Source organism: Silene latifolia, chromosome 10, assembly GCF_048544455.1.
Source record: "Silene latifolia isolate original U9 population chromosome 10, ASM4854445v1, whole genome shotgun sequence".
NCBI classification, from domain to species: Eukaryota; Viridiplantae; Streptophyta; class Magnoliopsida; order Caryophyllales; family Caryophyllaceae; genus Silene; species Silene latifolia.
Window position 1 is genome coordinate 147,288,224 of NC_133535.1, and position 26,483 is coordinate 147,314,706.

The 26,483-nt window shown below is 39.6% G+C and overlaps 3 protein-coding genes across 3 annotated transcripts; 2 read left to right on the top strand and 1 right to left on the bottom strand.

Annotated features, from left to right (window-relative positions):
• Positions 1 to 1,378: 1,378 nt before the first annotated feature.
• On the top strand, positions 1,379 to 2,776 carry LOC141609310 (acidic endochitinase SP2-like). The gene is made up of 2 exons (XM_074428410.1): positions 1,379 to 1,820; positions 2,364 to 2,776. The coding sequence occupies exons 1-2, from the start codon at positions 1,379 to 1,381 to the stop codon at positions 2,774 to 2,776; spliced, it is 855 nt and encodes a 284-aa protein (XP_074284511.1).
• Positions 2,777 to 10,117: 7,341 nt separating this feature from the next.
• On the bottom strand, positions 10,118 to 14,351 carry LOC141608456 (uncharacterized). The gene is made up of 3 exons (XM_074427808.1): positions 12,831 to 14,351; positions 12,531 to 12,716; positions 10,118 to 11,014 (listed from the first exon to the last, which is right to left on the bottom strand). The coding sequence occupies exons 1-3, from the start codon at positions 14,349 to 14,351 to the stop codon at positions 10,118 to 10,120; spliced, it is 2,604 nt and encodes an 867-aa protein (XP_074283909.1).
• Positions 14,352 to 14,595: 244 nt separating this feature from the next.
• On the top strand, positions 14,596 to 16,054 carry LOC141608457 (acidic endochitinase SP2-like). Its single transcript, XM_074427809.1, has 2 exons — positions 14,596 to 14,953; positions 15,499 to 16,054. Exons 1-2 carry the CDS (start codon positions 14,596 to 14,598, stop codon positions 15,909 to 15,911), a joined length of 771 nt encoding a protein of 256 aa, XP_074283910.1. The 3' UTR covers positions 15,912 to 16,054.
• Positions 16,055 to 26,483: the final 10,429 nt, after the last annotated feature.

A 26,483-nucleotide genomic window follows, 5' to 3' on the forward strand; every position in this document is an offset into this window, starting at 1 on the left:
CATATTATAATAATTAAAAGATTTTCCACTTTATTTTTTACATCAAAATTTATACTTTCCTAAATTGATTTTTGATGATGTGGACGCCCTCAGATCGCTCGAAAAAACTCTCTTTTATATATATATATATATATAGATATATAGATTGTGATTTCTGGTGTGATATTCATCTTATGTCACTATGATATTCATTTTACGTTTAGTGAATAAGATAGTGTAATGTGATGAATATGTGTTATGTGGTATGATATTCACTAAATGATACTTCCTCCGTTTTCAAATAATCTACCCATTTTATTAAAATACTACACTCATATATTCAACAAATGGGTAGATCATATAAAAACGGAGGAAGTACTATTATTTTCACTTTTAATTAAGTGAATATGATGATGTAATTTGATGAATATGTACCATATGATATTATGACATTCACTTTGAATTTAGTGAATATGGTAGTGTAATTTAATGATTACGAACTATAAACTTGATAAAATTCGAGTACACATAATAGAAAAAATGTTAAATTTGATAGAATTTGAAATTTGATAAATTGAGTAATTTGGAAAAAAAAAACAAAAAAAAAAACAAGAAACATAAGGTAGTGGGTAGTTAATTATGTTCTTTTTTCTTTTCTTTTAATTTATTTTTTTTATTGTAACTATTATGGGTGTATACTACTCTCTACTCATGGGTGTAGGATATAATTTACCTAATTAATATCTAATGTTTCTCATTGTTTAGTTATACACCTACAGTACATAATTTCTGAATCTGTGATCTATAACAAGTCCGAGCCAGTGGTGTAGTTGGGGGGAGGGGGCGCTCGCCCCTTTTGAGCTTTCAAAATTTTAAATCTTGGTTCCGCCACTAGTCCGAGCTATTGAGATTTAGTTAAGTTTGCCTTATGGGAGTTATACACACACCCTTAGGGAACTTTGGCTTCCTAGAGATGAAAGACCAGCATAAAATTTCAAATTTTATTTTCTATCCAAAATATTACTGTACTCCGTATTAGATATTTTCAATATTAGATTCCTTAGGGAATTAACTTTCTATCAACACCCTTAGACTATTATCCTAGTCTACATAAAATCGAACTAAACCAAGTACATAACTCTATAAAGGAATTCTAATTCGAACTCATGCAAAGCTAAAATTGTTGATTTTTATTAATAAGAGAAATTTCCAAGTCAAATAGATCAACTTAAAAATTAAATTACGGTTTATATCAATTACAATATTCCGTATCATACAAAATACGTAGTAATTAACGTAGATTTTTCTATACATAACTCTGCTATAAATACCTCCGTACATACACAACATTTTATCATCAAACAAAGCAAAAATAAAAAAACAAAACATAAAATTAACAATGAAGAGCATAACATTAGTAGCAATAGTAGTCCTCTCAATTTCATTACTCCCATTTTCATCATTTGCACAAAACTGCGGTTGTGCACCTGGCCAATGTTGTAGCCAGTTCGGGTTTTGTGGCTCAACCGAAGCCTTTTGTGGCCCTGGTTGCCAATCTGGTCCATGTGGGACCGCCGCTCTCATTGCCATTGCCACTCCAACTTCTACTACCCCTACCAATGGTGGTGGTAGTTCAGTGTCGAGTGTTGTGACTCAGTCGTTCTTTGACGGGATAATAGGCCAAGCCGCGGCATCTTGTCCAGGGAAAAACTTTTACACTAGAGATGCTTTTCTTAATGCTCTTGGAAACTACCCTCAGTTTGGTACCTCCGGTGCTAATAATGATGATAATTTGAGGGAAATTGCTGCATTTTTTGCTCATGTTGCCCATGAGACTGGACGTAAGTTTCGTTTCTTGCATTATTAATTTATTATTCACGTTGATTACATTTGTCTAGTTTACCTATACTTTAATTGATTTAGATATAATACTTACAGTCTTTATTCAAAACCCACTCATATATTCAAAAACGAATATAAAGAAAATAATTCGTTTATTTATACATGCTATTAATATGAGAAAATAGCTAGGCATGTACAATATGTACAAAAAGATTTTGACTACGTAGTACTACATAAATGGGTTATTTTTGTATCCCGATCATTTGTTGTCCTTTTCCATTTTGAGGTAGTGTCTTAGTCAATTGTTGTCCTTTCTATTTTAAGAATAAACTTGATGACTAATTTGATCATTCACACTCAATTTGTTCCACTTATCATTTAGTAATTGCCTCCCTCTTCTTTTCTTGGTCTTTGTGCCAAAACCAAAAGGGAGTATATTGTAATGAAACATGTCGTTTTTTTTATAATATACTGTAGGATTTTTTGTGCTTTATGAATTTTGACAAGCATTTTATTCCATTTTTTGTGCTTTATGAATATAGGATTTTGCCACATAGAAGAGAACGATGGAGCAGCAACAAATGACGTATTCTGTGACGCCTCCAACACACAATACACTTGCGTATCCGGCAAGAAATACTACGGAAGAGGACCTCTTCAACTCACATGGAACTTCAACTACGGTGCTGCCGGCCAATCCATCGGTTTTGACGGATTAAACGCTCCTGAAACAGTCGCAAATGATGTTGTCATTTCATTCAAGACCGCCTTGTGGTTCTGGATGAACAATGTGCATTCAGTGTTGAACCAAGGTTTTGGAGCCTCGATTCGAGCTATTAATGGCGGCGTAGAGTGCAATGGTGGAAACCCGAGTGAAGTTAATGATCGTATTCAATTGTATCAACAGTATTGTGGTGTTTTTGGGGTTGATCCTGGTCAAAATCTTTCATGCTAAGAACCTTTGCATGGCTTCATGCATGTATAACTAATACGGAGTAAATAATTATTGTATACATTGTGTTTCATGGTAAATTGATGAATAATAAGACATAATTTATTTTTCTCATTTGGTTGTGTGAAAAGGAAACAAGATTAGTATCTTAAAGATATTTTGAAGGCTGTTATTACCTTCCTACACTTTGTGATCCACCCTTTATGTAAGGATTTGAGTCACGGTTGTAGATGTGTAATCTAATAAACAACGCTAAATTACTTATAATAATTTAACGCTAGCTTTAGCGTTCAAGGATGAATGATATAACTCCCAAACTTAAACACGTGAATCTCCAACGATACTTATATATTAAGAAAAATCCAATAACACAACATCAACTAGAGTCTTCACAAGAGTACTTGTGAGTGCTAAATTACAAACTAAGGAATAGATGGTTAGTTACCTTCATGATCGGATTGGCTCGTCGTTCTACGTCTAAAGCAAATGATAATCTACTCTACGAGGACTAAGAATCTAAGATCTAATGATAAACTAAGTTGTAGTTGTAGTTGTTGTTGTTGTTGTTGTTGTTGTTGGAGTTGTGCGTGTTCTTTGAACGAATGCCTCCTTATATAGACAACGTCTGGATCCTTGAAAATTAGTCCTAGATGGGGAGGCGGTTGAATAACCGCCAAGTCTTCTTGAAACTTCATACAGGCGCTTGATATAGCATTCCTAGTTCACCGTTTTTCTTTCTAGACTTCGTTCATCTTCCGTGTGGATCAACATAATTAGGTCCAATAACTTATTCATTATTATATAGGCCAGGCCCACATATCCTTAAAGTAATTAATTAATTTAGTATTTAATTAAATTAGGGGCCAACAACAATATATTTGTACTTTTTGTATTATACTTCCCATTTACCTGGCCTTACTAAAAAAATCAACTTTATTCTCTCTATTGCCAACCCTAATTCTTATTAAAATAAACAAATTTCTTAATTTTATATTCCCTCTGTCCCGGTCATTTGTTATCCTTTATCATTTTAGGTGTCTCGGTCAATTGTCCCGGACATTTGTTGTCATTTTTTATTTTGAGTGTCTCAGTCAATTGTTGTCCTTTCTATTTTAAGAACTAGTTTTGTGGCCCGTGATACTCACAGGCCTGTTTAGGTGTCTCTTTTTATTTTCATCTCTTTTTGATTAGGTTTTGGTTTGCAATGTTTGTTTCGTCTTTTAAATGGTGTATTAGGTAATCTTTGTTTCGTTTGATAATATAGAGTACTCCAAGTTTACGATGCAAAAGGTAACTTCTCTCTAAAAATCCTCTCTCTAAAAATCCCCCAATTTCTCTCTAGCAAAAAATCCCAATAAACCTTCTTTGTAACCTCCATCTTCCCCTTCCTCCCATCGTTCCTTCTCAGCCAGCTCCGTCGCCGGAGATAGGGCCGTCCTGGCCTATCTCCGGCGATGTTACCTCCATCAATCTTATCTTCTAATCTTTCATCCTTGTTCTTTCGCTTCTCCAATTTGAATTAAAATCTCTCCTGTTTTCTCCGGGGTCATTCCGTTCGATCTTCTGGTGTTTAATCCCTTTGATTGTTGTGCGGTGTTTCTTTTCCCGATTCTTCTCCTTTTCCGTCTGTCTTTGTCACTGGTGTCTTTGCATGCAGAGGTAGAGTTGTGTTTGGTGTTGTTGATGGCTTTTAAGCCTTCGTCCGTCTGGGTTTTGAGGTCTTTCCTTGACGTTCCCGACCCTCCGTCCCCTTGTCCTGTCACCGCTGTTCTTGAAACCAACCCGGTGGTGTTCCCCCCTTCCCCCCACCACTGGTTTGGCCTTCTTGTTTTGTCTGTCTGTCGATGAGTATAGCTCATTCGGTGGTGTCGATGTCGTTTTATGTGGTCGTGATTTGAGACAGATATGGTGATCCCCCCATTCCCCCCACCTATCTGTCTCTTTTCCTTTTTCACTTGTGTCTGTCTGTGTCGGCCTGTTGTTTGGTCTGGTTACTTGTTAGGCGGTGGTCCTGGGAGGTGTCTTTTGGTGATTCGGGCGTCTTTAGTGTCTATGATCCGCCAGATTGTTTTGTTGATGGGTCGTCTTTTTCTGCTTTTGTTGCATGCATGTGTCTCTGGTGTTTGAGTCAGTTGTCTTTTGTGTCTTTGGATCCTTGGAGTTTCGGCTGCTTGGTTGTTTTTTGAAGATCGTTTGCTGGCCTGTTTGGTGATTGTTGGACTCCTTTCTTTCTATTGGATTGGTGATGTTGGGTGTTTGATTTTAATTTGGAGATTGTGTGGGTTTGAGTTGGTTTGAGTTGGGTTTTCGGTGTGGTTGGTTGGCTTGGAGATGGCGGTTTAATTTAAATCGATGTCACCACAACTTAATTTTCTGTCTTGTTTTTATGTTTTAATAATCTCCTTTTATGGGAGTCTTTGTTCTAGTCCTGGGGTAATTTTGAGGTTCTTGGCTGGAAAATTAGTTGAGGTGTGCTCTCTAGTCCGTCTTATCAGCTTACTTGGTTCTTTGAGTTGTTGGTCTTTGGACTGTTGGGGTCGATTACCACGGTGTAGGAGATTCTTCTCCACTGAAGACAAGCTTGTTCGGCTCGTTCTTCCCCTTTTCTTTCTACGCACTTGTGGCGTAAGTGCACCTGGTCCGTCCCGTTGGCTTATGGGAATTGTTAGTAAAGCTGTTGACATGGATGGGATTGCTCGTGGTCAACTTATTCTTCATCATCCTGCCCTCGTTACTCCGGCTTCCTTTGTTGTAATTTTATTTTTAATAAATGTTTGCTTAGTCTCTAAGTGTGGCTTCGATGCACTCGTTATGCTAGTCGGGCTTCTAGTGCAACTTAGTCGACTAGTCTGTTATGTAGCTTTTGGGGTACTATAATAACCCTTTCTCTCACTGTCAAAAAAAAAAAAAAAAAAAAGTTTACGATGCATGCCTATATTGCTTCCACCTTTTGGGTTGTACTTTCTTATTCTTCAGGATTGTAATATTTGCTTTTGACATTAGGGGCTGCGAGAGGGAGGTGAGTCTCACTCAATAAAATAACATTATTTTACCCACAAAAAGATGATCGAAGTAGAAATATTGCAATTTTATGATTATGTCAAATAAGACTTATAAGAGAAATGTTACGATTCCAAATAATTGGAGGGAGTAATATATTAGCAAATGAAAGGAAATGATTTATGAAGTAAATTGGAAAAAGAAATGAAACCCTTGTGAAAATTTGAGTAGAGGACCGGGGCTACTTCCTATAATAATAAACATGTGAGACCTCTTTTTTTTTTTATCCAGGTTCTTTATTATTTCCGACATATCCCTTTATATTAACTCTTTATTTGTTAGCAAAATGAGCCGCTGCCATCTTAAACCACACCTCCCCTTTATTTTCCTCCATTTTTTTAATCCAAATATAGCGTAAACGTGAGATGGTACAATACACCTAAAAAGTATGGAGTAACACCTCATTCTAGCTGGCTTCAATTTAAACGCTTAAAACTTCATTTTGAGGAACAGTTTTCTTCACATACTTCGTACTACGGAATATTAATTAACCAAAACGAAGTCTAATTATTTCATTTACTGCATTCTCCCTCTTTTAATCTCACCCCCTTCCCTCCAATTTCTTTACTAACTATTTCCATTTCATTCCCACCTTAAATGTGAACATGCACGCACTAACCTTCAGAAATGACAAATGAACTAAGCCGGATAATAGTAGACAACTTCACAAATAAAAAAAACATCTGAGAATTATTAATGGCCCATAGAGACATAGACTATTATAGGATTTTGCTAAAGACCTTGTTTGGATACTAAAAAAACAGGAGGGAAGGAAAGGGAAGCGAGAATGAAGAAAGCCATTTTCCCTCCAAATATTTTCATTAACGAAGGGGAAATAATTTCGCTAACCAAATCCTTCCCCTCCAAATTCTCCTACCTCTATTTTGCTACCTAAATAATGAATTTCTCATCCCCCAATCCAAATACATACAAAATATGCTCCCTACCACGCACTAACACCAAATATTGTAAACCACTCAAAAGCTAAATATCAGAAGGATCTAATTTTTACGAACCATCCACTTACATGATTAGTGAAGTATGTAGCAACTTAGAGAGCTCCATAAATTTATTCAAAGTGAAGAATCCTTACCTAGATTGAGGTCATCCTTACCTACGGATCTGCTCGATCAAAATTATATCGAAAAGGACTTACAAAACGAAGTAAATTTAGCCCTGATCAATATGAATTTACAACTAAATGACATTGACAAATAAAAGTACAAAATATACCATCATAATTATATTTTTTAGAATAAGATAACTTGAACATAAAACAAAGCATTATTAAAGTACAAAATTTACACTACAAGTCATTTCGGGGAAAAAAATAAAATAAGAAATCGGTTGTGTACATACCATAACATTTTGCTACTCATTAGCTACACCATTTCTCAATTTATAATGTCTCTCCTTCTATTGAGTTATTAATAGTATTAGTACATGTGAGGGTAGTTAATAACGTTGATCCCTCAGTTGCTCGATAATAAGAAGTTCAGTATAAAAACGCTTGAAACTAATTTTTTATTCTCTGCCTCTTGATTTCATATTCTCTTGCACCTTAAGTGCATCTTAAGTATTCATTTACTGCGCGAGTGGAAGAATGTGAGTAGTCTCACTCTTTAATTGTTCTTCATTTTGAGCTTCCCGGGTTGAATTTTATTCAACCTTTGACTTTCCTAATGTAAAATTACTGCATATTGCCAACTTAAAAGACGTTTGCTAGTGTCATGCATGTGTGGTTTAGATAATTCTTAAGAAATGCCACATAGGAGGTGTCTTAATTCAGACGTGGCTTTTCTTAAGCCTACATGGATTTGTCTATGTGGCCTTTATGATTCATTTTAGATTAGGCTTTTAATAGTATTATATAGATGAAGTTGATGAACAATTTGATCATTCCACACTGAATTTGTTCCACTTGTCATTTAGTAATTGACCCATTTTCTTTCCTTGGTCTTTGTATCAAAACCAATGGACAACAATGACTGGAGCGGAAGGAGTATGATAATTTGGGAGTATACTAAGTACTTAATTTGCTAATTACATAATTATTAATCAAATAAATGTTTTTTTAGTACAATTCTGAGCATTTTGTCATTAATTTAGGGTTTAGGTTGAAATCAATTTAGGGGTTTTGCTAATTAGGGATGAAAGGATGGTGGAAGAAGATGGCAGGTGGTGACCCGACTTCAACCCGCTCGTGCCGTGCCCGTGCCCGTGCTACTGGGCAGTGTCGTGCCCGTGCCGGACCGAATTTCCATCTCTACTCTTTTTGGCAATGAATTTATTTTGGTCAATATATGCAAAGCCGTTATCAAGTATGCTCTTGTGCGACGGGACTGACGATACTGTTTCGTATCGTATATCGCTAAGTAGTTACGAGTAGTTGATATAATTATTGACGTCTTTTTATCGAGTGTCATCAGGAAACAGTCCTGTCCTAACTCCTATGGTCTTAAACCGCAATATACGGGTTATGTTTCACAAGTCCGACCCCCTTTACAGTGCTATAACGACCTAATAACAGGGCCATTGCAGAATCAATTCGTTCATGAATTGATTTGGGAAAAGATTTGAGCAATGAATCTGAAATTCGGAATAGTCAATTTTGGCATTCTGAATGAAGTTAGGCTGTTTTTTTCTCAATAACAAGTTTGCTAACGCGTCAGAATTCACGATCTGCCTAATCTTTAATCATTTCGTACAATTTCTGTTGTTAGTTCTTGTAGTTTCAATATCAACAGCCTACCTTTCTAGAAGCAAGACTATTAGACTAAGCTCCCATAATATTCGCAACCATTTCAAATAATTAAGGATGTGTACGTGTTTTCTTACTGTAAGCGTAATACAATATTTAGTGAAAAAATAAGTTGCGGAGTATGTATATATAACCTGTGATCTCCAATAGAGCTCTTGAGATTTAACTAGTTTGCCCAATGTAAGTTATACAGAAATACGGAGTAGGACTTTCGCCTCAGCCGTGCTTTTCATTTGATTTTTTAAAGTTTACCATGGACATGATCAAAAATATACAAATAAAAAATTACTTGATATTTTAAGATTTAGATAACAAAAACCCTACAGTTAAATAGTATTCTAATTTTCATAAAATCAAATGAAACAAAATAATATTTTATCTATAAAGGAATTCTAATTCGATTTCATGCAAGCTAAAATAATTATTTTTTATTCTTACAATGACCAAGTCATGCTCTTAGTCAAATGAGTAGATTATACAACCTGTTGTATGTACTTGTATGATGTAGAATTCGAGCTGTGTACTAAAATTTGTGAGTTTTGTTTAAAAGAATTTGAGCATGCCATAAAGTTTTTTTTAACTCACACTTAAACGTAAAAAAAATAAACTCTTATAAAATTCAATAAAATTACACATAAGCTCAGATTAATGTATAAGATTGTACAATACTTATTATACAACTTGTTGTATAGTAGTATTTGTGCATATTAATTCTACTAGTGTCGGTCTAGACCACCCTACACTATACTCAATTACTCGCAACGCCAAATTCCACATTCTATTAATTTCTAATAGAGATCAACGCAAAAGTTCGGTACAAATCAATTCTCATACAACATACGTAGACTTTTCTCTACATAACCCTCATACTATGAATTTTTTTTTTATCCGGAGAACTCTACTCCTTCATAGATAAATCATCTTAATAAAAATCTTAAGGTGATAGTTAAGATCCAATGATTATATTTATTTCCTATTACTCCTTACATCTAAGTCTTTATAATATTCTATTTGATAGATTGTTAAGAGGACGCTCCTCCCAGAGTACAGAACAATTTTTCACTACATGCACAACATTTACTCATCAAACCAAACAAAAATAACACAAAACAAAACATTAACAATGATGAAGAGCGTAACATTAGTAGCAATAGTCCTCTCCATTTCATTACTCCCATTTTCATCATTTGCACAAAATTGTGGTTGTGCACCAAACCTATGTATTAGTTTGTAATCCCCTGAATCAGGGTGATCAATTGTATTGCATATATATAGGATAGTTACAATGATATGGTTACCTAAAGTCAAGATATGATACATATAAAATCCCTATATACAAGGCTAAAGAATATATGGTAAATATTAACATATTTACACTAATACGCCCCCGCAGTTGGAGCGGGAGGAGACCGAACGCTCAAGCTGGATCGAAACCGATTAAACAAGAAGCGAGGTAGTCCTTTAGTAAAAATATCGGCATATTGATATTCCGAAGGAACATGAAGCACGCGGACTGATCCAACTTATACTTTCTCACGCACAAAATGTATATCGAGTTCAATGTGTTTGGTGCGTTGATGTTGAACGGGATTGCCAGCAAGATAGACAGCGGAAACATTATCACAATAGACCAAAGTGGCGCGAGTAATGGGAACTTTAAGCTCAAATAAAAGATTACGCAACCAACTTGTCTCAGCTAAGGCATTAGCAACCCCTCTATATTCGGCCTCAGCACTGGAGCGGGATACAGTTGCTTGGCGTTTAGAGGACCAGGAAACAAGATTGCCACCAAGAAACACACAATATCCCGAGGTGGATCGACGAAAATCAGGGCATCCACCCCAATCGGCATCCGAATAAGCAGTTATATTAAGGGAGGGAGATTTATTAATGACAAGACCATAAGCAAGAGTACCTTTCACATAACGAAGCAGCCGTTTGAGGAAATGTAGGTGCGGTTCACGCGGGGCATGCATGAATAGGCAAACTTGCTGAACTGCATATGCAATATCGGGCCGAGTAATAGTCAAATACTGGAGCGCCCCCGCCAGACTACGGTATAAAGAAGGATCCGAAATTAAGGGACCAGAGGTGGCACTTAATTTCGAACCGACATCAACAGGCGTGGTAGTCGAGTTACATGACGTCATAGAGGCACGTGCAAGGATGGTTTCAGCATATTTTCCTTGAGAAAGAAACAAACCTTTGCCAGTGCAAGTGACGGAAATGCCCAAAAAATGATTAAGAACCCCGAGATCAGTCATTGCAAATTCCTGTGACAGGGAGTGAATAATATGGCGCAATAAAGTAGTACTGGAAGCAGTCAATATAATATCATCCACATATAAAAGAAGATAAGCAATATCCGAACCGGAATGATAGATGAACAGCGAGGAATCGCATATGCTGCTTCGAAATCCCTGTGATAAAACAAATGTCGCAAAGCGCTGAAACCAGGCACGAGGAGCCTGCTTAAGGCCATAAAGTGACTTACGCAAACGACATACATGTGTAGGGGCCGATTTATCAACAAAACCCGGAGGTTGATGCATATAAACCGTCTCAGCGAGGTCACCATGAAGAAAAGCATTTTTAACGTCCAATTGGTGAATAGGCCAAGAACGGGAAACAACTAAGCTCAAGACCGTCCGAATTGTTGTAGGTTTAATAACAGGGCTAAAAGTTTCTTCACAGTCAACACCTACCTGTTGGGATTTCCCATTGACCACGAGGCGAGCCTTATACCGTTGTAATGTACCGTCGCTATTAAATTTATGTCTATATAACCATAAGCAACGAATAATATTTGTATTATTGGGTCTCGGTACAAGGTCCCATGTATGATTCTCCTTAAGGGCACGAAATTCGTCCTGCATAGCCAAATTCCAGTTCGGGTCACGGAGGGCTTCATGGGGAGATTTGGGTAGGGGGGATAAAGCAACGGTTTGGGTGGTGTGGGCTTCAGGCGGGTGGTTGGGTTTGGGTTTAAATATGCCATTCATGGCACGTGTAGACATGGTGTGCACACGAGCCAGTGACGATGGGGGAGGAGGAGGGGGGAGGTGGTGGTGGTGAGGGGGAGGTGGCAGGGGAGGTGTTTGGTGGGCTGGAAGGGGGGGTGTGCGTAGAGGGGGGAGAGCTGGGAGGTGTTACGGGAGTGACAGGAGGTGTCGAAGGGGAGTGAGGTTGGGTCGTAGGGGGGCTGGTTTGGTTTTGGTCTTGGGTGGGCAGCGGCTGGGTGGTTGGGGTGGCAGGGGAACCGGTCGGTGGTGGGTCGTGGGTCGGGTTGGGTTGAGTTATTTGGTTAAAAAGGAGGGGGTTAAGTGGGTCGTCTAGAAAAGAGTAGGACTCGGGTTTCCTGTGTGAGGTCTCCGAAAATGGGAAAACGGTCTCATCAAAAGTGACATGCCTGGAGATATAAATCTTTCCCGTGGTTAAGTCAAGACAGCGGTACCCACGATGTTGTGGAGGGTACCCAAGGAAGACACAACGAGTAGACCGGGGAGCAAGTTTATGTGGTCGTTTGGAGGAGAGATTGGGATAACAAGCACAACCAAAAACACGGAGGTGGTCATAAGAGGGTTGTTTGAGAAAGAGTGCGGAAGTAGGTGAGCGATATTGAAGAGTTTTTGTGGGGAGAATATTGTGAAGGTGAGTGGCAGCGTGAAGTGCATCTACCCAATAAGTAGGGGGGACGGACGCATGGTACAAAAGGGCAAGTACAATTTCGTTGATCCGTCTAATCATTCGTTCCGCTTTCCCGTTTTGGGGAGATGTTTGTGGGCAGGAGAAGCGGAAAGTAAGGCCATGTTTACTTGCATGAGATTTGAAGGAAATATTGTCAAATTCACGTCCTAAGTCGCATTGAAAACATTTAATTTGGCATTGAAATTGAGTACGAACATAGGCATGAAATTGGATAAATTTTGCATAGACCTCGGACTTAGCTGTGAGAGGATAGACCCAAACAAATTGCGTAAAATTATCAATGAGAATAAGATAGTACTTGTAAGAACTTTTACTCAAAACAGGGCTAGTCCACAAATCAGCATGAATAATGTCAAAAGGAGCAAGAGTAACAGAATTCGAATCATGAAAAGGTAATCGTTTATGTTTGCTAATCTGACAAGAATGACATAAAGAAGAACATGACACTTTATTGCATATTATGGAAGACTGACTCCAAAGGTGTTGAAGGACATTGGGTCCCGGATGACCGAGACGACTGTGCCAGACATCGGTGGATAGAGTGACTAAGCCGTGACCAGGAGATGAGTGAGAGGTAGACACGGATGACTTAGTGGACACGGGATAAAGCTCGCCAGTACTGTCACTCCTCAGGATCGTAGTCCCATTCTGAAGGTCCTTCACAGAAAAACCAAACAGGTCAAACTCAACTGAGACATTGTTATCTTTGGTAAATTGTCGAACTGATATGAGATTTTTAATAATATGTGGGGTGTACAGTACATTGGTAAGAAAAAGGGTGCGGTCTTTAGCGTTTAAGGTAGAGGTACCCGATCCCCGAACAGGAATACTATGGCCATTTCCAACTAAAATAGAACGAATTTTATGCGCATTAGAGGAAGAGATCAACGTACCAGCATCGGAGGTCAAATGAGACGACGCACCAGTGTCCATAAACCAAGGTCCATCAACAGGAGGTTGTAAATTCATAGCTTGAAAAGCTTGACCAATATCAGTGAGTTGAGTAGTGTCGGTTTCAGCTACATGTGCCTGCCCTTGTGGACGATGAGCAGGTTGTTTATAATTGGGCCGAGAGCCCCACTGTTGCCATGGTTGGACCCACCCGGGATAAGTTGGATACGGGCATGGGGGAGGAGTCCAAGGGTAGGGCCACGGGTTAGCCATAGGCCAAGGCATAGCCGGAGAAGCCACAGGAGCATTCGAAGTAGACTGATTATTCTCGGTTCGTGGTTTGTTGGTGCTGCCACGATAGTCACGACGACGATTGTAATTAGAATTATTATTAAATTGCGGATTATAATTGTTACCTCGATAATTAGAAGAGCGTGGCTGATTGTTATTAGACTTGGGCTTCTCATTCCAATTCGACGAATCAGAAGGTGGAGAATGAGATGTGACGAGAGCTTTAGAAGGTTCGTCACGAGCAGATTGTCGATGTAATTCCAATTCGAGCATGCTCCGTGCCGTCTCGAAAGTCGGGAGAGTTTGATTAATATAAGCCGCGACGGTGTCATAGGATGATGGGAGGCCGCGGACTAACTGAAGGACAAGACGGTTATTATCAACCGCAGCACCGACGTCCTTCATCTGACCAGCGATGTCACGCAGACGCTGGCAGTAGGCTTCAAGAGAAGGCAAATTGGCGAGTTTAAGGTTGTTAAACTCGTGTTCCAGGGCAGCAAGACGCGCTCCTTTATTGTTGAGAAAGATGTTCTCAACTCGCTTCCAGGCCTCATAAGCAGTCGACTCATCTTCAAGCACTCGAGGGAGAAGGTCGTCACTCAACGTTCCATATATCCATTGAAGAACGTGAGCGTCGATTTCACACCACTCGTCATAGTTGGCGGCAGATGCAGCAGGGGGCTCAGTACCGTCAATATGCGAGAGGACTTTGTATCCTTTGGCATGAAGCGTAAATAGGCGAACCCATGACGCGTAGGTGACCTTAGTGCCATCGAGTATCCGGATCTTATTTTGAATATTGGACACGGTGAAGACGGGATGTAGTGGAGGTTTGGAAGAGGACGATGTATCAGATTTGTCTCCCATCGAAATGAAGAGATAAAGAAAACGGAAAAAGGATCGAAAATTGGGGAAAACAGTTGTTGTGCAGCCGAAGCAGGAGAAGAATTAGGGCTAAAGTCGAAACCTATCTGATACCATATTAGTTTGTAATCCCCTGAATCAGGGTGATCAATTGTATTGCATATATATAGGATAGTTACAATGATATGGTTACCTAAAGTCAAGATATGATACATATAAAATCCCTATATACAAGGCTAAAGAATATATGGTAAATATTAACATATTTACACTAATACTATGTTGTAGCAAGTTCGGCTTTTGTGGCTTGGGAGATCCCTATTGTGGCATGGGTTGCCAATCTGGCCCATGTACTGGCGGTGTCACCCCGACTCCTACTACCCCTAGTGGTGGTGGTGGTTCAGTGTCGAGTGTTGTGACCCAGTCATTCTTTGACGGGATTATAGGCCAAGCCGCCGCGTCTTGTCCAGGGAAAAACTTTTACACTAGAGATGCTTTTCTTAATGCCATTGGAAACTACCCTCAATTTGGTACCTCCGGCTCTAATGATGATAATTTGAAAGAAATTGCTGCATTTTTTGCTCATGCTGCTCATGAGACTGGACGTAAGTTTCGTTAATTTCATGCATTATTCACGTTGATTAAATTTGTCTAATTTACGTATATACTTTTGTTGATTTAGACATATATTACATACTTCCTTCATTCAAAACCCACTCATATATTTTATTTAAAACACATATAGAGAAAATAAGTCGTTTATACACATTATTAATATGAGAAAAGAAGGAACATACAATATGTCAATATCATTCAGTAACGCCTTATTATTTTCCGTCTATACTAAGTTACTAACACTATATAGCTAGCAAAAAAAAATCGTTACAGTATACTGTAGGTAAACATGTAGTCCACCCATTTGATGACTTTTATGGTCAAATATAAGTTACTTTAACCACTAATTTCTCTACAAAAAGATTTTAACTAATAAAATGTCTACACATAAATAGGTCATCGTTGTATACTGTAACGAAAATTGTCTTATTTCATAATTTGTGACCTATAAATAGATCATTAATTGAATTCTTACAAGAATTTTTCACTATAACCAAAATCGTCTTATTTTATAATTTGTGACCTATGAATATAGGATTTTGCCACATAGAGGAGAACGATGGAGCAGCAACAAACGACGCGTACTGTGACGCCAGCAACACACAATACCCTTGCGTACCCGGCAAGAAATACTACGGAAGAGGACCTCTTCAACTCTCATGGAACTACAACTACGGTGCTGCCGGCCAATCCATCGGTTTTGACGGGTTAAACGCTCCCGAAACAGTTGCAAATGATGTTGTCACCTCATTCAAGGCCGCCTTGTGGTTCTGGATGACCAATGTACACTCAGTGTTGAACCAAGGTTTCGGAGCCTCGATTCGAGCTATTAACGGTGCTCTAGAGTGCAATGGCCAAAACCAGGCTGAAGCTAATGATCGTATTCAATTGTATCAGCAGTATTGTAGTGCTTTTGGTGTCGATCCTGGTCAAAATCTTTCATGCTAGAAGATGATGAACATGATTGTATACAGACATACAATATACTAGTACAGTATGTTTTATGGTAATTTGATGAATAATACGGGGTATATTCGTATATGTGGCCTTTTATACGTTTTATGTCCTTAATGAAAGTAAAATCTTTACTACTGTGGAGTTTACATCACACTATGGTCTTTTGAGAAACCGTTTCACGCAAAAAGTGTACATCATATTAGATACTCGTAGTTTGCGACTCCATAGAAGTTAATTAAATAAAAAATAATATATTACGGTCAAAAGACTATTAATACCTTCCCATCATGTTAGTGATTTTATATTTAACATTATTCATTATTGAGAAGCTGTCTCACACGATAAATTTGATAATGATAAGAGCATGTCTACTAAAATATCGTTTCATATTAGCTACTCCAGTATGAAACACGGTATTATATGAAGTATCAATTATTTGTATAGAACGTGTAATTTAAATGCCGACAAGCACAAAGTATATCGTGGTACCAATCCGTAGCACTCGTTTCTTTGGACGTACACACTAATATTCAGTTCGATTTAGTGTAGTGCAATAACACAACTCACATGAGAACACAAAAGCTTGTATGCTGCCCCTGCTATCCCCTCTAAAAAATGAAAAATAGGAATTATTCAATTACAGATACTAATCCGCTCTCCTCACTGAAGGAATCATAGTAGATTTTATCTGTCAATAACGAGTTGTTTGCTTTTTTCTGCCAAATGATGATTGCCTGAATATGCTCAATGTTGTGAGAGTGTAGATACTGAGGAACCTAAGAGAAATACAATCTGGTGAACTGAAAGCTCTCAGACTCTTCGACGGGTTCCAAAATTGGTTTAAATGAATGCCGCTTAGATCCACACACATCTGATTTTTCCTCGTCTAACAACCTATTATGTTTGTCAGAGTCTCGACTTCATGCTCAGGACTTCCAGGACTCAAATGTGTTGCTAAGTAATTTCACCATACCTTTATGGAGACATTGGTAGTGAGAATGTATGTATGTGATTTGTGAAATGTACATATTACCATCTAAATTTTGAGCTATTAAAGAAAAAATTTGCTTCTTAAAGTTGCTGTCTTTTATTACATTTTGCTTTTTCATGATATGTTAAAAAGGGTTGTAAAATAGGCAAAATCCGCGATCAAGATTCAAGAATTCTCTTCATTTCCTAAAAGTAATGGAAATGTCCATTTCTTTTTTTTTTGGTGGAATGTGAAATATACTACTAATAATAAGGCACAACCAACATACAGCTCATTGTTTCGATAACTAAACTTTCCACAACGCACACATTTAGCCTATTACAAACTTGCAATTATTAACAAACTTTTAGAATAGCTGAAATTTAGAGGGCCATCTTCTGGATTGATGCTGCTGCTTGATGATCATTTGGACCACCTTTATCACATCTGTAGAAGTTCTCACCCAATGTTCTAGCCTGCAGAGGTTCCTGCTATGCCATATCAGATACAGAACAACAACCACAGCAGCAAAGAGAACATGTTTCTTCAATAAGGATTTACATCTCCATTTGACGCACCAACTAAGAATATCCTACCCAGGAAACTGTATACCTAGTCATTGTTGCAGCAAGCACCAACACCTAATGCTGAAGGGACACAGATAGAATAGATGCAGATGAGTCTCATCTGCATTCTTGCATAAATCACATAACCCATCAGTGATGACCCCAAAAGCCATCAGTATGTCCTTCGTTAAAAGTCTCTGTTTAACACACATCCAAGCAATGAACAAGTGTTTAGGAACATTGAATCTATTCCTTATCAGGGGATACCAGTCAACTTTAGACTGAGGTCCTTGCAGCAATTGATAGCCTGATCTAACAGTGTACTCTCCATTGTTATCACACCACTGATTGTTACTATACCCTACTTTGAACTGATTTTTTACTTTGCATATTATTCTCCATGTCCAGTTGGTATTCAGGGTAGGCTCATAATTATACCAATCTGTACTTTTCATATAAACATGATCTACCCATTTTATCCACAAATGATCATTCTTGCTAGCAAGCCACCAAGTAAATTTCTCAATCATTGCTAGATTCCAATGTCTGCTATTTACTAGGCCCAAACCCCCATATCTTTTGTCAGAGCAAGCAGACTCTCAAGATACTGTAGGAGCTTTACCATACTGATCAGAGGTAGACCATAATTAATTCCCGCAGATAGTTGATATCCTGTCAATAACAGTAACTGGAATAACAAAGATCCTAGACCCGTACACATGAAGCTGAGAAAGGATTGCTTGAACCAAGACTAGTCTCCTTGTGTAACTCAACTTCTTTGCACCTCATCCTCTGAGTCTTGCCACCACCTTTTCAACCAATCTTGACCAGTCCCCAATAGCCATTTTTTTTTATAAGAAATAGGAATCCTAAGGTACTTAAAAGGAACTGCCCTTCCTTAAACCCAAACATTCTCAAAATATAGTCCACCTCATTTGGACAGATCCCATTAAAATAGATGTTTGACTTGTCATAATTCATTTCCAGGCCATAAGCATTGGAAAAAGTAGCAAAGGCTTTTAAAATCACTTTGATAGACCCCCTGTCCCCTCTACAGAACAGGAGTAAGTCATCTGCAAAGCACAAATGACTCAACTTCATAGGCCTGTAGAAAGGGTGGTAATTGAACTTCATCTTATCAGTCACAACAGTTAGGACTCTACTCAAATACTCCATGCAAATGGTGAATAATAAGGGAGACATAGGATCTCCTTGTCTTATTCCCCCCTGAACTTGGAAATATCCAAAACAGGATCCATTAAGAGATAAAGTGAACCAGGGGGAGACACACACCATAATCCACTTAGTCATCTGAGTAGGAAACTTTAAAGTAGTGAGCATTTGCTCAATAAATTGCCATTCAATGGAATCATACGCTTTTTTGAGATCCACTTTCATAATGTATCTAGGAGAGCAAGACTTCCTATTATATAGTCTAACTAGGTCCTGGCAGACTAAAATGTTATCCACAATCTCTCGGCCTTTGATAAAAGCATTAATAATCTCAGGAAGAACACTAGCCAGCCTATTGCAAATCACTTTAGATATGGTCTTGTAAAGGACATTACAACAGGTAATAGGTCTAAAATCAGCTACACTAGTAGGTCTATCCTTTTTGGGAATAAGGGTCAAGGTAGTAGAATTAACCTCCTTTAGAAGTTTTTCTGATTCAAAAAATTCTTTAACAGCCTTGAAGATGTCCTTACTCACAATATTAAAAGCATATTTGAAAAACTGAGAGGAGTAGCCATCTGGACCAGGTGCTTTGTTAGCTGGAATAGAGAAGAGAGCCTCTTAAATCTCTTCATCAGTAACTGCCCTAACCATATGATTAGCTTAATCCTCACTAATAACCTTCCCTTGTCTCGCAGTGGAAAAATGCACATTCCCAACTCGTTTACTAGTTCCCAGAAGCTGTTTGTAAAAGTCCTCAAAAGCCTCCTCTATATTATTGATATTTGTAAGAGTGACCCCATGCCTATCCTGAATACACAAAATCTTGTTCTGAAGTCTTCTAGCTTTCATTATACTATGGAAATACTTAGAATTCTCATCCCCATCACTCATCCAATAGGCCTTAGCTTGTTGACTTAGGAAACTTCTCCTTGCACTGTCCAAGTCTCTAAAAGCTGAGGCAGCCTATTTCTCATTGGCCTGCAGAACTTCATTAGTGGGATTAGCATGCACCAACTTCTGAGTCTCATGCAAATAGATTAGGGCCACTTTAGCAGAAGTCTCAATATTAGCAAAGCTAGATTCATTCAAAGCTTTTAATGGGTTCTTAAGAGCTTTCAATTTTTTGACAATCTGCTCATCTCATATACTTTTAACAATTGGTAGAAAAGCATCATCTCGCCTCCACATATTAAAGAACTTAAAGCTACCTTTCTTCCTTTTTGTGACAGGCCATAAAGTAATAGTGCAAGGGCAGTGATCATATAACCCTTCAGGGCAAAAATAGTGCTAGCTTCAGGGAATTGAATCATCCACTCATCATTAAGCATAGCCCTGTAATACTCGGGAATTGTAGGAACGCTGTTGACCGATCTTGTTGACCAAACAGACTTAGGGATGATTGGGTGAGGGATCAGACTGGTAATAGGGGGCGTATAAGTTAGTCACTCGACCTAGCGGAGGCCACTCGGCCGAGTATCACCAATACTCGACCGAGTGGAGTCTACTCGGCCGAGTATTCCTATACTCGACCGAGTATGGCTGCTGTCGACGCGTTATTATAAATGCGTGTTCGCGAGATTCATTTCTATTTTTCTCATTTCCTCGACAGTTTCTCTTTCTCTAACCCTAGACCATCTCCCTCCTCTATCACTCCATAGTTTCATACCCTAAAGAAGTTAGCCTAAACCCCTACCATGGGAATGTCGGGATTCGCGGAGCAAGGATGACGTGGGTGGTGGTTATTTATGTCGTCGCCAATGTGCAAGGTTAGGTAAGTTGCTGCCTTGTGTCCTTTTGATTGATTCTTTGAGTATAGTCGTGTAATAGGACATGGTTATTATTGTTAGGGTGCTTATTGGAGTCGTGCGCGGCTGTAGTTGGAACTCTTTCATGCTGTGCGATGAGGTAGGGTCTCCCTACTCAGTCTACTGTTAATTGAATTGAATTTATGATTGTATTATGATTCATGGCTATCCGCTGATCATCGGAGTATAGTGGTTGTGGTAATGATGACGTTGTCATGTGACAGCTGCGATGTTGTGATTGAGATTGTGGTGGAGTCACTTGCGGGAGTGGCTCCACACCCTAGTTCGCCCTCCGTGGAACCCGCCACGGGAGGGGATGTGCACATTAAGGGACAGGGACTGTTAGTCGCTCGTTGAGGAGCTGGACTAGGTGGGGATGGGCTGCGGTCACCCATCGGCGGCGAGGATTACCTTTGCGATGGGTAATGCTGCGGGGCTACACACTTCGTGTGTAGTCGGTGTTGGTACGAGGTGATGAGTGTGGGATAGTGGATGATCGGCTATTTTGCTTTATTGTTTTATCTTATATTTGGTTAGTCAGTGCTGACCCCGTGTTGTTTTGTGGTATCTGCGGTGATCCATTCGGGGATGGTGAGCAGTTGGTTTAGCAGGTATTGTTGATTACTGCTGCTGGGATTGGAGGGATCGAGTCATCACGCTACAGGTCTAGAGTTGTAGAATCACAAGTGTTGTAATTGAGCTTTATTTTGGAAGCTTGAATACCATGATATTGTAATAGATATTCTAATGATATAATATTGTTCTGGTATTGTCTAATTTGATCTACCTCCTCGGGAAACCGAGATGGTGACACCGTCATACACTGGAATGGTCCTTGGTAAGGCGCTCTGGTGTACGGGGGTGTTACAAAGTGGTATCAGAGCCGACGATTTTGGAACCTAAACTAACGAAATTAATGAACATAGGGTGTCAATTAAAATGAACCTGGTGTATGTACGTTGGGAGCCCCAGCCGATGCTAGATTTTGGGTGAGTAGGCGCCCTTATTTCAAAATCATGGCCCCATCGGACTTAAGCCAGACACGGGAAAAGGGTAGATAGTGTGAGTCGTGGATTGCTAAGTGTTGTGTGTTGTGTGCATCTATTGTGTGTGTATCTCCTACTAGAGTGGTATGTGTTAGTTGGATGTGTAGGAAAGTGAAAGTGAATATGGAATAGTTGCAAGATGTGATCAGTGACAAATTAATCAATTTGTTTTATGATGAATGTGTCAGGTGTGAAATCATTGTGTTACAAGTGTGAATAATGTGTACTTTTGGTGATTCGCAGAAGTAGAAATGTTGTGATATAGAGCTAAACCTGGTAGGTACCGTAATTAGATTGTGACCTATGCCATATGGGTACAGTAAAATAGTTTCTTGGCATAGTGAGGGATGAAGGTAGAAGTGATGATTGTTTGGAGATGAATGTACGGATATATGTGTTGTTATGTGTTTACGTGGTAGGAATCAGTTTTAATTGTGACGAGCCGGAATCCCGGAACTCCGAACAATATTATTTGATTTTGCAGGAACAGTGAAAAGTACGACTCCTTCTCTATTTCGAAAATTAGATCGAGTAGATGCGAGTACTCGACCGAGTGGAACAAACTCGGCCGAGTATCACGTTACATAACCGGGTGCCCATTTTGTTAGAATAATAATCGATTCTGGTCTTTAAAACTCGACCGAGTAAGAATGGTACTCGACCGAGTAGTGCTCACTCGGCCGAGTATCCTAAACACTCGACCGAGTAGTGAACACTCGGCCGAGCACTCCAAACACTCGACCGAGTGTTGCTGTAGCAGACCGTCTGCGGGTTATACAAAAACCCTAATTTCGTGTCTTTCTTTCTTATTTCCGCCTCCCATCTTCACCTTTCCTTCTCTCTAAAACTCCATACTCATCTTTTCTCAAGCTCTTGGGTGAAATCTTGGTGTCACACTTGTTCTTAATTGCCCTAAATCAGTTTAAGGTAAGATTTAAACTCAAATTCCTTTATTGTTTTCAAAGACATTGTGTATTAGCATGTTATACTTCGATTTTCCTGTTAAAAACAATTGAAATTCAGTCTTAAACTTATTAATTTTCGAATTTGACCCCATATAGAATTTGTGTATATTTTGGTTGATTAATTTCGTGAGGTAAAGTTCAATTTCTGAAATTTTTGGGTTACCAAAAGCGAAATTCTTCTTGTTGTGGATGAGTATTTTCTGATTTGAAGCGGTTTGAAAACTTGGAATTATGTGAATGGTAATTAGTTGGTGATTTTCTGATAGTTGTTTTAAAAATATTGTTCTTAAATCGGTACACAAGTGAAACAGTCCGTCTTTTGCGCTAAGAGTTTCCAATGTCGATCCTTTGTTAAAGATAATTTTCTTGCAGTATGGTGAAAACTAGAGGTTTACCCAACAAGAGACCCCGCGCGAATGTCCAACTCGAGGTTGGGCAAGGTAGCAGTGGACCAGTTGTACCGCAGGTGGAGGCACATCCATCGGTAATTTTTGCTAACTTTGATCATCGTAAGGCTTTTGTGGCTCTTATGCGCTGTCCTTTTTGCCCTACCCGTTGTGTCAACCCTAGTATCCTTGAGACCTTGGGGATTAAGGAGGACATAGTTCACATTTTCAAGATTTTGGGCATGGAGGGGCTGTATCACTTGAGAAAGAAATCATACCCCCACTTGACCTTAGAATTCTTGAGCTCTTTTGTTTATGATAGGAAGGGCAAGACCGTCTCTTTTCGTCTCATGAACGAGGATCATGAGCTTACCCTGGATGAGTTGGCTGACCATTTGGGTTTGGAGGCCGAGGATGATGATTACCTTAGTGACGTGGCCAAGAACAGTGGCGCACCTCAGTACCTTCCGTATTTGACTGGCAGACCCGCCCCTACCGTCAGTGCCATGTTGATTAATGATATCCAGCACGTTTCCCTTCGTATGTTTCTAAGGATGTTGACCTGTCTACTTTACTCGAGAGAGGACGTGAGTAAACTCAACTCTCACGAAGTCATGCTTCTGGTGTCCTACCTTAACCTCCACCGTCGGAAACCGTTTTACTACAGTGCTCCTGGTATAGTGTGCTCTAGTCTAGAGCGCATGGCTCAGTCTGAAACCCGATTTATTGCTTGCGGGGCCATAGTGACCCGCCTGGCTCAGCGACTGACCGACTTTGAGGCCCCACCTCCTGAGGGGAATGAGTATGTTGAGGTTGTACCCACCATGGACGCCCAGTACTGGCGTCAAAACCGATGGTTGAGGAAGATGGATGATGGGTCATATGCTTGGAGAGTGAGGGGAACCATGTGGATGGTGCTTCCGGACCCAGCTCGTCTCCCTGTTGTTGATCATTTGGCCGAGTGGGAGCCTTGTGGCATCCCTAGACCTGAGCCCCAGTCTTACCTGATCGATCCACGGATCCTCTTGGATTTACCTGAGCCCGTCACCGTACATGAGGGACAGCAGCAGGCACCTCCCCCACCTAGGGAGCGTCGTGGAGTTAGGCAGCCTAGGGTAGACCCGGTTGTGTCTGAGCCCTCTTACTCTGCCCCCGACTCTTACCCTTACCACCCCTACCAGTTCTCGTCGTACCCTACGGTGCATGACCCGAGGATGCAGCCTCATGAGTTAGCGGAGCGGATCTCTTCTACTTTGGTGCTTCGCAACCTACACGAGATGACCCTTAATCAGGGCATCGGGACTGATTTGGCACAGCCTGTATGGTGGAGAGGACCGGGAGTGGATACGGGAGTGTTCCACAGTTATGGGGTGGACCCGAGTTTCGGAGACCTCCGAGAGAGACCGAGTTTGGCTACCTCGCGGGACCGTGGGGAGCCAACTCCGGCGATCACCGGGAGGGGACTACTCAGCAGCAGCAGGTTTTCCAGGTGCAGGGAGTTCAGGTGCAGGTACTTCTGGCGCTGGTGGTGGTGATGACATGGAGGAGGGTCCTCATTGCTGATCTTGGATGTTGTTTAGTTGATTTCTTAGATGTTAGACTTATTTAGTGGTGATGGACTTGTTTTGTTGTGTCGGAATTATTGCCTCTTCTTTAGACGTTGCTTTCAGTATTTGGTGCTTTCCGTTGGATGATTGTATTAGGCTATACGGCCGTTACTTGGTTAACGTATGGAGACGCGTTTCATGTCACTTCAGGTAGGAATTAGTCATGTGTTAAACCATTGTGAAGTATTGTTGCAGAGTTGTTGCAGGTTGTAGTGATAGCCAAGTGATATCGACAAAACACTCCCTGTCGGCATCACTCGACCGAGTATAGATTACTACTCGACCGAGTAGAGCTCACTCGGCCGAGTATTCCTATACTCGACCGAGTAGAGCGTACTCGACCGAGTAGTCTTTCATACTCGGCCGATTTTTGTGACTTCAGAGGGATATTGGAAAATTTGTTATGAAATTTTCATAATTTGTTATGAGATTTGTATGAAATTTTAAGGGGGGGGGAATACCTTAGACATTTAATCATAGGAAGGTAATACTTTACTCATATCACATGCTCATGGTAAGAAGTGTTATACGTATGTATATGTTTGGATAGAATGATAATTGTTTCAATGAGGTTATGTGTAGACCTATTCTTTTCCAATTATTTATATGTTAACTGTCGCTATAAGAGTATATATGTTGGTTGCTGAAGTAGTCGTAAAACAAGTTTAGCTACATGAGTTTATAAGTAATGTCACCGTCATGTGGTACGTTTTAGCGTGGGGTTTGGGAAAGTGATTACTGGTGAACTTCGGGGACGAAGTTCCTTTAAGAGGGGAAGAGTAATGTCGCGGAATTAAGTATTTAATTATGTAAAATATGTGTTTAGTTATACCTATAATTTTGGAATTTACATGTATGTAGTTAACAGTCGGAATTTATGTTCATGTTTCTTGAAGCGATAGCTATGTTGTATTCGGGTAATATAAAGGTTATACTATGATGTCTCAACTAAATTTTATGACAAGTATTGTATTTATGAAAAATGTATCTTCTTCATGTGTAAGTATTTAATTTTATGAGATATTGGGAATCATATGTATGTTAGGTACGCTCACATTCGGGATTACTGAATTGCAATTATGTTTTCTTTATGCTACATCTATATTGGATTCAAGTAATATGAAAATTTTAGGGCGCAAGGGTATCAAGTTATATGAAGAGTCAATTCAATTGATGATAATTGGTATCCGTGTTCGAGATGTGGTGATTGTGTACTTCTGTACTTTACAATGGTGTGTCACTTTGCAATTGTATAATTAATATAAACGTATGGAACGTAGTAGTTACAAGGATGTATGGTTTTCTTACATTGTGTAAAGTGTTTCAATTGCATACTTGTGTAAGTATAGGGTTAAATGCTGCTTTGACTAATTTCCGTATGTATACGTGTAAGTTGTGAGTAGCATTGTTTGGGAAGGTAGCGGTGGTAAGCGATTGTTGTTGAATGAGATGGCTTGTTGTTGAGCAAGATGACTAATGATAATTGATGGATAGTGTGAAGTTATATACCTTTGGGTAGGTGGTTAAGGCCATGGTACCTTTGTGTCGTACGGGCTGAACTTCGGGGACGAAGTTCTTTTAAGGGGGGGAGATTGTAATACTCGGGAATTGTAGGAACGCTGTTGACCGATCTTGTTGACCAAACAGACTTAGGGATGATTGGGTGAGGGATCAGACTGGTAATAGGGGGCGTATAAGTTAGTCACTCGACCTAGCGGAGGCCACTCGGCCGAGTATCACCAATACTCGACCGAGTGGAGTCTAATCGGCCGAGTATTCCTATACTCGACCGAGTATGGCTGCTGTCGACGCGTTATTATAAATGCGTGTTCGCGAGATTCATTTCTATTTTTCTCATTTCCTCGACAGTTTCTCTTTCTCTAACCCTAGACCATCTCCCTCCTCTATCACTCCATAGTTTCATACCCTAAAGAAGTTAGCCTAAACCCCTACCATGGGAATGTCGGGATTCGCGGAGCAAGGATGACGTGGGTGGTGGTTATTTATGTCGTCGCCAATGTGCAAGGTTAGGTAAGTTGCTG